Source organism: Theropithecus gelada, chromosome 14 (genome assembly GCF_003255815.1).
Source record: "Theropithecus gelada isolate Dixy chromosome 14, Tgel_1.0, whole genome shotgun sequence".
Lineage (NCBI taxonomy): Eukaryota > Metazoa > Chordata > Mammalia > Primates > Cercopithecidae > Theropithecus > Theropithecus gelada.
Window position 1 is genome coordinate 65,767,788 of NC_037682.1, and position 17,034 is coordinate 65,784,821.

The 17,034-nt window shown below is 43.7% G+C and overlaps 1 protein-coding gene across 2 annotated transcripts in view; it reads left to right on the forward strand.

Annotated features, from left to right (window-relative positions):
• MRPL48 (mitochondrial ribosomal protein L48) overlaps positions 1–17,034 on the forward strand; it is an 83,443-nt gene that overhangs the window by 47,062 nt on the left and 19,347 nt on the right. Inside the window, exon 5 of one of the 2 annotated variants that reach the window (XM_025357841.1) lies at positions 15,566–15,735. The exons of the other annotated variant lie outside the window; for it this stretch is intronic. Coding sequence (XP_025213626.1) covers positions 15,566–15,735 — 170 coding nt within the window. The remainder of the gene's footprint in view (positions 1–15,565; positions 15,736–17,034) is intronic. 2 annotated transcript variants of the gene reach the window in all.

The following is a 17,034-nucleotide window of genomic DNA, read 5'->3' on the forward strand; positions in this document are numbered from 1 at the left end:
GTTTAGGACTGTAGGCTTTTCTCTAATGTTATTGCATGTCCCAGGGTGGCTGGTACAGTAGTGTTGGCTACTGGAGTAAGTTGCTCCAGCCTCTTGGCTTCCTGCACAGGACAGCACAGTGAAAGCTTTCATCTACCACCTTACAGAGGCTCTGTCCTGAGTTCCTCTCTCTTATCCCTCTGGGGAACTGGACTAGTTAAACTAGATGGAATCTTTTGTGACCTCCTTTCTTTCTCTCCCTAAGCCTAGAAAAAAAATAAGTTGGCTAGATTCCCCTTTTTTCCTCTCTGGGACTAAGTCTGGCCCCTCTACTCTCGTGAGCCCAACATCCCTAAGACAAGAGTAAATTCTCATGCTCATGCACAAAGTACCGAACCCATGTCCCATTTCTGCTCCTTCATTCCTCCTTCGAAAGGTCTCACACTCAGTTTTATGACTTCTGCACCTTGGGAAGGACAGGGGGGTATCTACTTCATCTCAGCTTTCCTTGTTAATACCCTCCCTCCCTCCCTCCCTCCCTTCCTTCCTTCCTTCCATTTTTTTTTTTTTTTTTTGAGACGAAGTCTCCCTCTGTCGTCCAGGCTGGAGTTCAGTGGTGCCGTCTTGGCTTACTGCAACATCCACCTTCTGGGTTCACGCAATTGTCCTGCCTCAGCCTCCTGAGTAGCTGGGATTACAGGCATGTGCTACAATGCCCAGGTAATTTTTGTATTTTTAGTAGAGATGGGGTTTCATCATGTTGGCCAGGCTGGTCTCAAACTCCTGACCTCAGGTGATCCGCCTTGGCCTCCCTAAGAGCTGGGATTATAGGCATGAGACACCACGCCCAGCCTGTTTTTATCTCTTTCTTAACATGGCCCGGTTTATAACACTGAGTAGCTTCCCATCCTTCCATCCCACGTCCTTGTCCTTGATGCTTTTTTGAGGGAGTAGATGAGAGATAAAAATGAGGCTTTTTCTTGGGTGGCAGCATGGGGGATCACAATAAATGTGGTATTTCAGCTCACTTACAGTATGGACCTAACCTCCTTCTCAGTGATCTCCCTTTTTGCACCTTGTATTTCAAGCATGTTTTCTCATACACCCATGCTCTTTCCTGCCTTTCTGCCTCTGCACATGCTCTTTCCTTTGTGTGGGATGATACCCTCCCTTTTTTCTCTATGGTGCTCATCCTGTAAGACCCATCTGGACCTGTGGCAGTGAATGATCACGTATTAGAGCGTATCTCCACACCTAGCATCCAGTCTCAATGTGTAGATCTCATTATTCCTTAAAGGCCCTGCATCATTCAGTTGAATTTAAAAGGCTTCAGATATTTGGAGTGACTTATATTTGATAGAAGTAAAAATAAGGCCAGGCGTGGTGGCTCATGCCTATAATCCCAGCACTTTGGGAGGCCAAGGCGTGCGGATCACCTGAGGTCAGGAGTTTGAGACCAGCCTGACCAACATGGTGAAACTCTGTCTCTACTAAAAATGCAAAATTAGCCAGGCATGGTGGTGCATGCCTGTAATCTCAGCTACTTGGGAGGCTGAGGCAGGAGAATCACTTGAGCCAGGGAGGTGGAGGTTGCAGTGAGCCGAGATCATTCCATTGCACTCCAGCCTGGGCAACAAGAGCAAAACTCTGTCTCAAAAACAAAAAAAAGTAAAAACAATAATAGTCATTCATATTTGTATAGCACCGGGTCATTTTTCCCAAGACCATTTACATACTTGCCCTCAGCTGTTATCCAGCCTCCAGTCTTGGGGTAATGGCAGCTTAATCTGAAATTTGCCAAGAGAAAGATATGGGAGGATGAAATGGAGGCAACATGAATTTCTGTCACTTTGTTATATGCTCTCATTTCCAGGCCTTGGAGCAAGAGAGTTAGGTATATCTTCTGCTAACTCAGACAATTTTCTTCCTCTTTGCAGAACGGCCCCTAGGAATCAAGATAGCTTTTCTTTTGGAAACTTCATGCTGTTTTTAGTGTTGACAGAGAAGAGGTGTCTGCCATTTCTGTCACCTATTTATTTTGTTGTGGCACCCATAATAGATCAGCTCTTACAGCCACAAATCTGTGAGGAGACTGGAATCATTCCCAGATAAATCAGCAGGTCAGAATCACTTTATGGTTATAGTCTTAGCTTCTTGAGAGCTGTTTGGAGGTTGTAGCAGGGGAGTGCAGCTAGTTATACACCCTTGACTAAGGACCAGTCCTCCTCTATTGGGGATGGTTGTTCTCTTCAACCAAACTTGCAGCTTCAGGAGGGACGCACATGGAGTGGTAAGGGAGGAAGGTGACACCAGCCTAGCCAGCCAGATCAGCCGAATCAACCCTGGCAATCAGTGGGGTGACAGATGTCGCAGCCAGATCGCCCTCACATCTGGTCCTACCTTCTTGATAACAAAACAGTTGGTTTTGCTGGTCTGGAAACTGTAGGGCTAGACATGTATTATAGGACTGGCTTAGGGAGAGTTACTTTATATTAGCACCCATGTTTTCACTCGTTTATTTCTTGTAACTCATTAAAAGAAAAACCATAATTGAGAATCTACTATATGCCACGCATTGTGCTGAGTATCCATAATGCTCAGGTAAATGGGACATGGTCCTACAAAAATTGCAAAGTCTGCTGGGAAAGTTAGTGCTCAAAAGTGTAACTAAATACCTGTGGCAAGTGCTTTACTAGGGGAATAAACTAAATATCAAGAGAGCAAAGATAAGCAATCGCTTCACGATGTTTTACATGGTAAATACATACAATTTTAAAAACAAAAAAGAAACAATTCTCCCCAAAAGGGTCAGTGAAGGTGTTACAGAGTTCAGCTCAACAAACATTTATTAAATGCCACCTGTATTCTTGGCACTGGGTAGGTAAAGCTGAACTGTACACTCCTCTGGCAGTATCTAGTTGCTTGGGGTAGCTGTTGACACAGGGCTGTAAAGAACATTAAAAAGCTCCCCAGGGCTTTTCTAAGTACAGGGAGTGACTCCTGTGAAGACCTGACTCTGCCTGTGCCATTAGAGCTCCTGATCTGCAGCCTGCTTGGAGTCTTGCCCTGTGTTACCAAATTACAATGGTGTCTGATTTTTAGAGGGATTCATGTTTGCTATGAGTAGTAGTAATGATCCTTTTCCATTCTGAAAGTACTTTGGCATCCATTATCTCAGACCCTTGCAAGCCATATTCCCTTGGAACATTGGTAGTACTAGAGCCAAACCCTTCTTCAAGATGAATAATAATAGTCCTTCCCATTTTGGAAACATATTAAATGAATTGATAGAATTTTCTAAATTTCATACATTCCTCTTATCAGTTTTACTTGGTGAAAATAAATATTAACAGAGAAACTCAGTTATGTTTTTATTTTTTTAAATTATTATTTTTTTCAGAGACAGGGTCTTGCTCTGTTGCCCAGGTTGGAGTGCAGTGGTGCAGTCATAGCACACTGTACCCTCAACCTCTCAGGCTCAAGTGATCTCACCCCAGCCTCCAGAGTAGCTGGGACTACAGGTGTGTACCACTACATCTTGCTAATATTTTTATTTTTTAAATTGATTAATTAATTTTTTGAGATGGGCTCACTCTGTCATCTAGGCTGGAGTGCTGTGGCATAATTATGACTCACTGCAGCCTTGACCTCTCTGGTTCAGGTAATCCTCCCACCTCAGCCTCCTAATTAACTGGGATTATAGGTGCTCCCCACCACACTCTGTAAAGATGGGGTTTTACTATGTTGCCCAGGCTGGTGTCGAACTCCTGGACTTGCGTAATATGCCTGCCTTGGGCTCCTAAAGTGTTGGGATTACAAGTGTGAGTCACCACAGCTGGCCTAGAATTCATTTCAGTTCAACTCAACATTTAATATTTTGGGGCTCTAGGAATAGAAAGATTAATGAGACATAGTACCTTCCTACATGAATTGTGGTAATAGTTTAGTTACCATAATAGAGAGACCTACAACACCAGGGGCTTAAGAAAGATAGAAATTTCTTTTTTTCTCACATAAAGGTATAAGCAGATACTCCAGCTTTTTGTTTTGCCATACTTATCATATTGCTTCTATCTCATGGTGTGAGATGGCTGCTCCCTCTTTAGCCACTATGTTCACATTTCAGGCAGCAGGAAGGGGAAAAGGGAAACAGTGGTCATCATGTCTCTTTTCTTTCTTTGTTTTTTGTTTTTGTTTTTCTTGTTTTATTTTGTTTGTTTTTGCTGTTTTTTTCTTTTTTGTTTTGTTTTTTTGAGACAGAGTCTTGCTCTGTCACCTAGGCTGGAGTGCAGTGGCATGATCTCAGCTCACTGCAACCTCCGCCTCCCGGATTCAAGTGATTCTCCTGCCTCAGCCTCCTGAGTAGCTGGGACTACAGGTGCCTGCCACCACGCCCAGCTAATTTTTTGTATTTTTGGTAGAGACAGGGTTTCAAAGTGTTGACCAGGTTGCTCTCGATCTCCTGACCTCAGGTCATCTGCCTGCCTCGGCCTCCCAAAGTGCTGGGATTACAGGCGTGAGCCATCGTGCCTGGCCTGTTTTGGTTTTTTTCTGAGACAGGATCTCATTCTGTCATCCAGCTTGGAGTGTATTTGTGTGATTATGGTTCACTGCAACCTCAAACTCTTGAGTTTAAGCGATCCTGCAGCCTCAGTCTCCTGAGTAGCGGACCACAGGTACGTGCCATCACACAGAGCTAATTTTTTAATTTTTTTGTGGAGATAGGGTCTTGCCATATTGCCCAGGCTTGTCTCAAACTTCTGGGCTCGAGCAATCTACTGACCTTGGCCTCCCAAAGTGCTGGGATTACAGGTGTGAGCCACTGTGCCCAGCCATGTTGTCTCTTTTTTTTGAGACGAAGTCTCACTCTGTCACCAGACTGGAGTGCTGTGGTGTGATCTCGGCTCACTGCAACCTCCGACTCCCTGGTTCAAGCAATTCTCCTGCCTCAGCCTCCTGAGTAGCTGGGATTACAGGCACGCGCTACCATACTGGGCAGATTTTTGTATTTTTAGTAGAGGCAGAGTTTCACCATGTTGGCTAGAACGGTCTCAATCTCTTGACCTCGTGATCTGCCTGCCTCGGCCTCCCAAAGTGCTGGGATTACAGGCGTGAGCCACCGCACCCAGCCTGTCTTTCTTTAGAGTAATTGAACTAGCACTTCGTAAACTGCAGGTGCTTAATAAATTCTTCATTTTGTAAAATTTACCAGTTGGAAATTGGGACCATGCTTACCTCCAATATGTAGTAGTAACAGTAATGTCCTATCTATGTACGCTATACAACCTGTTTTAAAAATGTCATTTATGGCAGGACTCAGTGACTCACACCTGTAATCCTAGCACTTTGGGAGGTGGAGGCTGGTGGATCACCTGAGTTCAGGAGTTTGAGACCAGCCTGGCCAACAAGGTGAAACCCCGTTTCTACTAAAAATACAAAATTGCCCATACATGGTGGCAAATGCCTGTAATCACAGCTACTCGGGAGGCTGAGGCACGAGAATTGCTTCAACTCTGGAAGTGAAGGTTGCAGTGAGTCGAGATCACGCCACTACACCCTAGCCTGAGAGACAGAGTGAGGCTGTCTCAAAATAATAATTATTTTAAAATGCCATTTATTTATTTATTTTTAATTTATTTTTTTGAGACAGGCCCTCGCTGTCACCCAGTTTGGAGTAAGGTGGCATGATCTTGGCTCACTGCAACCTTCTCCCAGGTTCAAGCAATTCTTGTGCCTCAGTTTCCCAAGTAGCCAGGATTACACATGTGCACCACCATGCCCGGCTAATTTTTGTAATTTTATTTTTATTTATTTACTTTTTTTGAGACAGGGTCTCACTCTGTCGCCCAGGGTGGAGCGCAGTGGCACCATCTTGGCTCACTGCAACCTCTAGCTCCCGGGTTCAAGCAATTCTGGTGCCTCAGCCTCCCGAGTAGCTGGGACTACAGGCGCCCACCCGGCTGCAATCTCCACCTCCCAGGTTCAAGCGATTCTCCCTGCCTTAACCTCCCAAGTAGATGGGATTACAGGCACTCACCACCACACGCCCAGCTAATTTTTTGTATTTTTAGTAGAGACGGGTTGTCACCATGTTGGCCAGTCTGGTCTCAAACTTCTGACCTCAGGTTTTCCCCTCACCTCGCCCTTCTAAAATGCCAGGATTATAGGCATAAGCTACCGTGCCCTGCCAAAAATGCCACTTATTATTATATACCAGGTGCTATAAGTACTATGTGCCAGGCTTTAAAGACATTATTGCATTTTATAGCCTTTTAAACCTATTTATTATTTAAGCCTTAGCGTATCATATGGTTATTCGAGACCCTGTTTGAGGAATCCAAGACTCAGAGAAAGATTAAATGATGTGCCCATGTGGCTAGAAGTTTTCAGAGCCAATATTTGGAATGAGGATGGCCAGAATTCATCTAACATATCTAGTATTTCCATTTCATATAAATTCACTCTATTAAGCTCACAATAACTTTAGCTGTTACAGATGAGGAAACTGAGGCCTAGAAAGGTCACACAATGTCATGTAGTGACTAAGCAGATAGTTAGGATTTGAGGTCAGATTTTCTGTGGCTTCCATCTAAGTCTAGCACACTTTATATAGCATCAGGCCATGCCTCCTTGCTACCCCAGTCAGAGCTAGGCCTTTTGTCCACATGTCTCTCAAGTGTATAACACCAGGTTATAAAATACTTGATTGCTGCGTACCTCACAGCTCATTATGGACTGTTCATGGTACTAACCCCAAATCATTCAAATCCTTGGGTGTAAATTTTGTTATTTTTATCACCATAATTTCTGGAAGCTGAATATGCTGCTGGCATATCAGCCTTTTTGTTTGAGGATTCAGATAATGGATAATTCTTACCGAACTTTCTCACCCTGGAGAGTGTCACTTACAGCGATAGGTAGATACTATCACTTGAGAGGAGAGAGCCTGGGCTTGGGCCTGCAGACTCGGCTTCCAGTTCTGGATAGACATAAAGTGGTTACCTTTGTCCTTTTCTTGCTGTTATAACCTTACACAAACCATTTTCCTTTTCTGGGTCTCAACTTCCTCCTTGTGTAGAATTAGGGGGAAGGAGAGACTCAGTTATCTCTAAGATGCTTTCCAGCTATAACAGGCTATGATTCTAATTTGATTCCTTTCTTTATCTGCTCTTTCCAGCAAAATTTCTCAGTAACCTTGGGCAAGTAACTTACCTTCAGAGGACCTCAGTTTTCTGTCTGTGAAATAGGGGTAATAATGTGAACATTTCTGTACAAAACTTGTTTCATAATTTACCCTATAGTCTATTTGGGGGACCACAGTGCAGTCCTGCAGGGATCTAAGAATGACAATCCTGGGCTGTCCCTTAGTGAATCCAGGCCATAGGAGTGCCAACGTTTGATGATGGATAGTAGGCCATCCTCCCTCCTACATTTCTCCTAGCTTCCTTTCCTTTCCTGCCTGGCTGGCCTTCATGTGCAGTCAGGTTGGGCTTCCCAAAACACAGCTTTATTCATGTATATCCTTTGCACAGATTTATTTATTTATTTATTTAGAGACAGAGTCTCGCACTGTTGCCCGGGCTGGAGGGCAGTGGCGCGATCTTGGGTCACTGCAGCCTTCGGCTCCCGGGTTCAAGCGATTCTCCTGCCTCAGCCTCCTGAATGGCTGGAACTACAGGCGCCTGCCAGCACTCCCAGCTAATTTTTTGTATTTTTAGTAGAGATGGGGTTTCACCATGTTGGCCAGGCTGGTCTTGAATTCCTGACCTCGTGATCTGCCTGCCTTATCCTCCCAAAGTGCTGGGATTACAGGCATGAGCCACCGCTCCTGGCCCACAGAGATATCTTTAGTAGCTCCTCATGGCATTCATGAAGGCCTGAACTCAATCAGTAGGAGTAGAGAGAATGGGATGGATGTGAGAAAAATTGTGTAGATAAAATGACAGAAACTGGCATCTGGTATTATATGCAGTTAAGCTGTTGCTGGCTATGCTGTGCCCTGGCTCAGAACTGAAATATGTACTGTAATATCACAATGGGATCCTGGTAATGTGAATTGGTTCAGGTAGATCTAGGCCAACATGGAAAAGCAAGTGAGATGCCAAGAGGGACACTGGGATCAGCTTTCTTTTCTTTGTTCCCCTAAAGCAATACCTTTGGAGAGTCCTGGCATTTTCTGTTGTTAAGAAAAGCCTCCTACAGGCTTCAGAGAAGCTCCTCCCCTCTCTGCTGGAAAATTTTGCATTCTCACTTTAGCATTCTACACAGCTCTTACTGCAGTGCTGCCTGTCACAATGAGAAGTCCTGATTGCTGCATTTGGCCATGAGTGTGTTGGTCTCTGAAGAAGAGAGAGCCGAATGCCTGCATGTTGGTGGTTGGTTTCTAGAGGTTGGCTTCCCACTCACAGCAAGGTCTAGCACCCTGGGGTGGCCACCACTGTTAAGAACTTTAGTAATGCAGAGGAAAAATTCCTGTACTGGGAATCAGGAGGTCTGGATTTTAGTTACTGGCGTCTGTCTTGTCTGGCTCCGTGATTCTGGGAAACACATTTATCTGTTTGGGTTTCATATTCTTCCCTTGCAAAGATGAAGAACCAGGACAAAATCATCTCTAAATTCCTTCCCATTCTAAAATTTTAAAATAATGACTCATTGTATGTTTTCTCTTTACTGGGCCCTGTGCTAGATATGAGGAATATAAAGTGAAAATAATAATAAAAGTTAATGTTTAGTGTTTAAATATGTGCCACAGATTGTATTAACCATTTTACATATGGTATTTTGTTCAATTCTCAAAACATTCCTGTGAGATCAGGTCTATCATCAGTATTACTGGCCTTGTAAAAGGACCATTTCTTCCTCTTCTGTATGCTTCTCCAGACTGGGTTCCTGCTCTCTATAGGTTGACCTCCAGAGCAGCAGTGTAAGGGAACCATTCCTACAGGTTGACCTCCAGAGCAGCAGTGTAAGGGAACCATTCCTACAGGTTGACCTCCAGAGCAGCAGTGTAAGGGAACCATTCCTACAGGTTGACCTCCAGAGCAGCAGTGTAAGGGAACCATTCCTACAGGATGACCTCCAGAGCAGCAGTGTAAGGGAACCATTCCTACAGGTTGACCTCCAGAGCAGCAGTGTAAGGGAACCATTCCAGGTGCTCTGTTAGGAACAATGCTGCTGTGGAAGCCACTAGACTGTTGGCTATTAGATGGGGTGACTTAAGACTTATCAGTAGAGATAGTTTTTTTTTTTCTTAAAAAAATAATTCTGCCCCATAGCAAGACTTACTACAAATCTCCAATTATTAGGACATGGTGGGTATCATCTCACGGATAGACAAATAGCCCAATGGAACAGAAGAGTAGAGAAACAAATGCATATATCTCTGGGTGCTTGTTATATGACATCGGTGGCACTGTAAAGCAGTGTAGCTGGGTCATTTCAGCTGGATGATCATGTGAAAACAAAAAATAACTCTTGACCCTATTTCGCATCACACACAGAAATGACTTAAAGATGGATTATGGATCTAAATGTAAATATTAAAATGATAAAACTGCTAGAACGTAAAATACAAGGGAATCTCCAATTATCTTAAGGTAGGCAAAGATTTCTTTCTTTGACACAAAAATCCCTATAACCATAAAAGATGAATACAGTGGACTACATTAAAAATAAGAACTTAAGTTCAACTTCAGGCCTGGTGTGGTAACTCACTTCTATAATCCCAGCACTTTGGGAGGCTGAGGTGGAAGGATCACTTGAGGTCAGGAGTTTGAGACCTGCCTGGGCAACAGAGTGAAACCCCATCTCTACAAAAAATTTTAAGAATTAGTCAGGCATGATAATGTGCACTGTAGTCCCAGCTACTTGGGAGGCTGAGGCGGGAGGATCACTTGAGACCAGGAGTTCCAGGCTGCAGTGAGCTACCATTGTGTCACTGCACTCCAACCTGGGCAATATAGTGAGACCCTGTCCTTAAAAAAAAAAAATCTGAGCTTCGTCAGTAACAAGTTAAACCAAAAAGAGAAAATAAATAATAAATAAAAATAAAAAAAGAACTTCTCATCAAAATATACCATTATAAAGTTAAAAGGGGGCTGGAAGCTGTGGCTTATGCCTATAATTCTAATGCTTTGGGAGGCCGAGGCTGGCGGATCACTTGAACCCGGGAATTTAAGACCAGTCTGGGCAATGTGGAAAAACCTTGTTTCTATTAAAAAAAAAAATGCAAAAATTAGCTGGGCATAATGGCACATTCCTGTAATCCTAGCTACTCGGGAGGTTGAGGTGTGAGGATCACTTGAGCGTAGGAGGTCGAGGCTGCAGTAAGCTGTGATTGTGCCACTGAACTCCAGCCTGGGCAACAGAGTAAGACCCTATTTTTTTTTTTAAGATGGAGTCTCGCTCTGTCACCCAGGCTGGAGTGCAGGGGCGTGATCTCGGCTCACTGCAACCTCTGCCTCCCGGGTTGAAGCGATTCTCCTGCTTCAGCCTCTGGAGTAGCTGGGACTACAGGCAACCACTACCACGCCTGGCCAATTGTTGTATTTTTAGTAGAGATGGGATTTCACCATGTTGGCCAGGCTGGTCTTGAACTCCTGACCTCAGGTGATCCGCCCACTTCTGCCTCCCAAAGTGTTGGGATTGCAGGCATGAGCCACTGCACCCGGCCAACCCTGTCTTACAAAAAATAAAATAAAATAAAATAAAATAAAATAAAAATAAAGTAAAAAGGGAAGGTACAGAGAGGGAGAAGATATTTGCAGCACGTACAAAGGATCATGTTTAGAATATGTAAAGAACCTCTACAAATCAATAAGAGAAAGGCAGACAACCCAATTTTTAAAATGAGCAAAATACTTGAATAGGCAGATTACAAAAGACAATATCCAAATAGCCAGTAATCATATGGGAAGGTGCTCAGGCTCAACAGATACAAAGAAAATGTTAGTTAAAACCTCACTGCATTACCACTACATATCCACCAAAATGGCTAAAACAAACCCACAAGAAAACCTGACTATACTGTTTTCTAAGTGTTAGGAAGAATGTAGAGCCATTAGAACTCTCATATACTGCTGGTGGAAGTCTAAATTGGAAACTACTCTACAAAACTCTTTGAGAATATCTATTAAAGGTGAACCTATACAAACTGTGTAACTCAGTAGTTCAGCTCCCAGGTATACCCCCAACAGAAATGCGTACATATGTTTACTAAAAGATACACACTAGAACATTGGTTGCACTACTATTCATAATGGCCCCATACTGGAAATAACCCAAATTTCCACCAACAGTAGAAAGGATAATTAAATTGTGGCGTATTCATACAGTGGATTAGTAGCACATGAGAAGGAAAGAATTGCCATTCCACCTAATGCCTGGTGAATCTTATGAACCTAATGAATGAAAGAAGACAGACACAAAAGAGAATGTATCTATCATTCCATTTTTGTGAATTTCAAAAACATGCAAAATAACTCTATGGTTTCATAAGTCAGGATAGTGGTTACTAATTTGGGGAAAGGAGACATTTTAGGGTACTGGTAATGATCTGTTTCTTGTCTAGGGTACTGATTACAGAGGTACTTTCACTTTGTAAAAATTCATTGAGCTATGTAACTTATATATTTTTGCATATTAATATATTGCAATAAAAATTTACTAAAATTCAAGCATAATAGATTTTAAGATTCTAATTTTAGATTGGTAAAACATTTACACTATTAAAAAATTTTGAAAACAGAAGAAATAGTTTAAAATTCTCATTCCTACCCCCAGGCCCCAGCCACCTAGTTTCTTCACAAGCAGCCAATGATACTAGTTTTTGGGGGTTTTTGTATTTATTTTTGTTTTTGAGACATGGTCTCGCTCTGTCGCCCAGGCTGGAGTGCAGTGGCTTAATCACCACTCACTGCAACCTCTGCCTCCCAGCCTCAAGCGGTCTTCCTGTCTCAGCCTCCCAAGGTGCTGGGACTACAGGTGTACACCACCACGCCTGGCTAATTTTTGTGTTTTTTGCAGTGCTAGGGTTTTACCATGTTGCCCAGACTGGTTCTGAACTCCTAGGCTCAAGCAATCTGCCTGCCTCGGCCTCCCAAAGTGCAGGAATTACAGGCGTGAGCCACTGTGCCTAGCCAATACTATTTTTGTACATGCTTCCAGAGGTTTTTTAAAAAATATGCAAGCAAATAAGTATGTATGTAATTACACACATGCACACACACATATCTATTCTCTTCCAGCTCCCCCATTTTATATGTGTGGCAACATTTTGAACACATTATTCTACAGTTTGCTTTTATCATTTATTTATCTTAAAGACCTTTCCAGTATCTGTACATAAAGGAGTGGTTATTTATTTATTTATATATTTATTTAGAGATGGAGTCTCGTTTAGTTGCCCAGGTTCGAGTGCAGTGGTGGGATCTCAGCTCATTGCAACCTCTGCCTCCCAGGTTTGAGCGATTCTCCTGCCTCAGCCTCCCGAGCAGTTGGGACTACAGGCGCACACCACCACACCCAGCTAATTTTTGTATTTTTAGTAGAGATGGGCTTTCACCATATTGGCTAGGCTGGTCTCGAACTCTTGACCTCATGATCCACCTGTCTCTGCCTCCCAAAGTGCTGGGATTACAGGTGTGTGCCACCGTGCCCGGCCCCTTATTTCTTTTTACAGCTGCATAATTTACTTAATAAGTCTCCCTTCTTTTTTTTTTGAAACAGGATCTCACTCTGTTGCCCAGGCTAGGGTGCAGTTGCATGACCACAGCTCACTACAGCCTCAACCCCTCAGACTTAAGCCATCATCTCACCTCAGCCTCCTGAGTAGCTGGGATTACAGGCACTTGCCACAATGCCCAGCTAATTAAGAAAATTTTTCTTATAGAGTCAGGATATAGCTTATTGTCAGGGCTGCTCTTGAACCCCTTGGCTCAAGTGATCCTCCTATCTTGGCCTCAAAGTTCTGGGATTACAGGTGTCAGCCACTGCACCCAGCCATAAGTCCCTCTCTTTATGGGCATTTAGGTTAGATTATTTTCGGTTGAGGTGCTTTCTTCTTTCTGATGTATGTTGTATTAAATATTTTTTCCCAGGCTTCATTTTAACTTTTTTTTTTTTTTTTCTTGAGATGGAGTCTTACTCTGTCGCCCAGGCTGGAGTGCAATGGCGCCATCTCGGTTCACTGCAACCGCTACCTCCCGGGTTCAAGCGATTCTCCTGCCTCAGTCTCCTGAGTAGCTGGGATTACAGATGCATGCCACCATGCCCGGCTAATTTTTTGTATCTTTAGTAGAGATGGGGTTTCACCATGTTGGCCAGGCTGGTCTTGAACTCCTGACCTCATGATCCATCCACCTCAGCCTCCCAAAATGCTGGGATTACAGGCATGAGCCACCACGCCCAGCCTTCATTTTAGCTTTTTACAGCAGCCTACACAAGTTGATATGTAGTGAAGCAATATTTTGTATGACAAAAAAGGGGAAGAAATCAAATAATTTTTCTACCTCTCAGTTCTCAAAAGGAATGCTGTGTAGACAATTGTAGAATTTCGAGCTAGGAGGAATAGAAGAGAACTAATGCTGAGATTCCTTTCTGTTAATTTTTTTCATGATTCTGATAAAACTCAGGATTCTCTCCTCAGAAACATATACATGTAAAATTTTGCATATAAATTTTGGGGCTTGGCCAGTAGCAGTGGCTCACGCCTGTAATCCCAGCACTTGGGGAGGCCAAGGTGGGTGAATCACCTGAGGTCAGGAGTTTGAGACCAGTCTGGCCAACATTGGTAAAACCTCGTCTCTACTAAAATTACAAAAATTAGCTGGGTATGGCAGCGGGCACCTGTAATCCCAGCTACTCAGGAGAGTCGCTTGAACCCGGGAGGTAGAGTTGCAGTGAACCGAGATGGCGCCATTGCACTCCAGCCTGGGCGACAGAGTAAGACTCCATCTCAAGAAAAAAAAAAAAGTTAAAATGAAGCCTGGGAAAAAATATTTAATACAACATACATCAGAAAGAAGAAAGCACCTCAACCGAAAATAATCTAACCTAAATGCCCATAAAGAGAGGGACTTATGGCTGGGTGCAGTCCCTCCTGTCTATGGCTGGGAGGCTGAGGCAGGAGAGTCACTTGAACCCTGCAGGTAGAGATTGCAGTGAGCTGAGACTGCACCATTGCACTCCAGCCTGAGCAACAAGAGCGAAACTCCATCTCAAAAAAAACAAAAAACAAACAAAAAAAAACTGGGGGGCTCATAGACCCCTTAATTCATATATGGGTGGCCGGGCGCGGTGGCTCAAGCCTGTAATCCCAGCACTTTGGGAGGCCGAGGCGGGTGGATCACAAGGTCAGGAGATCGAGACTATCCTGGCTAACACGGTGAAACCCCGTCTCTACTAAAAATACAAAAAACTAGCCGGGCGAGGTGGCGGGCGCCTTTAGTCCCAGCTACTTGGGAGGCTGAGGCGGGAGAATGGCGTGAACCCGGGAGGCGGAGCTTGCAGTGAGCCGAGATCGCGCCACTGCACTCCAGCCTGGGAGACACAGTGAGACTCCGTCTCAAAAAAAAAAAAAAAATTCATATATGGGTTAGGAATATTTTAATCTAGGCCAGGCTTGGTGCTCACACCTGTAATCCCAGCACTTTGGGAGGTCGAGGCAGGTGGATTGCCTGAGCTCAGGAGTTCGAGACTGCCCTGGGCAGCATGGTGAAACCCCATCTCTATGAAAAATACAAAAAATTAGCTGGGCGTGGTGGTGGGCACCTGTAGTCCCAGCTACTTAGGAGGCTGAGGCATGATAATTACTTGAAGCAGGGAGGATGAGGTTGCAGTGAGCCAAGATCGTACCACTGCCACTCCAGCCTGGGTGACAGGGTGAGACTGTCTCCAAAAAAAAGAAAAATTTTTTTTTTTTTTTTTTGAAAAGGAGGCTCCCTGTGCTCCCAGGCTGGAGTGCAGTGGCGTGATCTCGGCTCACTGCAAGCTCCGCCTCCCGGGTTCACGCCATTCTCCCGCCTCAGCCTCCCAAGTAGCTGAGACTACAGGCGCCCGCCACCACGCCCGGCTAGTTTTTTGTATTTTTAGTAGAGACGGGGTTTCACCATGTTAGCCAGGATAGTCTCGATCTCCTGACCTGGTGATCCACCCGCCTCGGCCTCCCAAAGTGCTGGGATTACAGGCTTGAGCCACCGCGCCCGGCAAGAAAAATATTTTAATCTGACATAACCCTATCAATTTACAAATTGAGTAATAGAAGGCCAGAAATGGGAGGCGAATCTCAAAACAAGGTAATAGCACAAGACAGTTACATGTACTCATGTTCAAGTAATTCATGTATTCAAGTAATGACAGCAGTATTCTCTCTCCTTGAATTGGCTGATGTCACAACCCAGACTGACAAGGGAAGCTGCTCATTCCTTCCCAGGAGAACTTCAGTTTGTAGGTAGGGTAACCCAAGAGCAAAATGTGAACAAATTTATTAGAAAGATTGACTTTTTATTTTAAAATATCAAGATAGTATTATTAGAATTTCTGGTATAATACTTTGATTATTTTCTTTCTCTTTTTGTTTTCTCTTCAGCCCAAGAAGAAGAAGGGAAAAGTGGAAGTGAGAGTCATTAATCTGGGGACAGATTATGAATATGGGGTTTTAAACATTCATCTGACTGCATATGACATGACCCTGGCAGAGAGTTATGCCCAGTATGTTCACAACCTCTGCAACTCTCTCTCCATTAAAGTCGAGGAAAGGTATGAAGGATGCTTTTGTATGGGATGTTCTTGGTGTGGGTAGAATGCTCTGCTTTTTTGTTAAACTAGGCTTTTGAGATACAGTTTACATGTAGTAAAATTAACTCTTTTAAGGTATATAATTTGCTACAATAAAAATATAAACTAGTTCTATTAACCTGAAAAGTTCCTTGGTGCCCTGGTGTAGTCAGTCTTCTCCCTCTTCCCCACTCAAGTCCCTGGCAACCACTGACCAATTTTCTGCCCCTATTGTTTTAACTTCTCCAGAATATCATATAAGTGAAATCACACGTATGTCGTGTTTGTGGCTGGCCTCTTTCACCTAGCATAATGTGTCTGATATTCATTCATGTTTTTGCAAGTTTTTTTTATTGTAAAATACATATAAGTTACCAGTTTAACTATTTTTAACTGTACAGTTTAGTGATATCAAATGCATTCATAATGTTATTATACAAGCATCACCACCATCCATCTCCATAATGTTTTTCATCTTATAAAAATGAAACTCTAGCTGGGCGCAGTGGCCTACACCTGTAATCCCAGCACTTTGGGAGGCTAAGGTGGGAGGATCACTTGAGCCTAGGAGTTTGAGACCTGCCTGGGCAACATAGCAAGACCTCGTCTCTACAAATAACAAAATTAGCTGGGCATGATGGTGTGTGCCTGTAGTCCCACCTACTTGGGAGGGTGAGGCAGGAGGATAGCTTGAGTCCAGGAGGTGGAGACTGCAGTGAGCAGTGTTCTTGCCACTGCACTCCAGCCTGGGTGACAGAGTGAGACCCTGTCTCAAAATTTAAAAAAACAGCCTGGACGTGGTGGCTCATGCCTGTAATCCCAGCACTTTGGAAGGCTAAGGCGGGCAGATCACCAGAGGTCAGGAGTTCGAGACTAGTTTGGCTAACATGGCGAAACCCCATCTCTACTAAAAATACAAAAATTAACTGGGAGCAGTGGCGCGCGCCTGTAGTCCCAGCTACTTGAGAGGCTGAGGCAGGAGAATCGCTTGAACCTGGGAAGCGGAGGTTGCAGTGAGCTGAGATCGTGCTACTGCACTCCAGTGTGCAAGAGCAAGACTCCGTCTCAAAAAAAAAAAAAAAATTAAAAAAAACAAACGTTGAAACTCTGTACCCATTAAACAATAACTTCCCATTCCCTTCCCCTAAGCTCCTGGCAACTACCCTTCTACTTTCTGTCCCTGACTTTGACTACTCTCCCTCATGTAAGTGGAATCATATAATATTTGTCTTTTTGTGACTGGCTTCTTTCACTTAACTTAATATCCTCAAAGGTCATCCA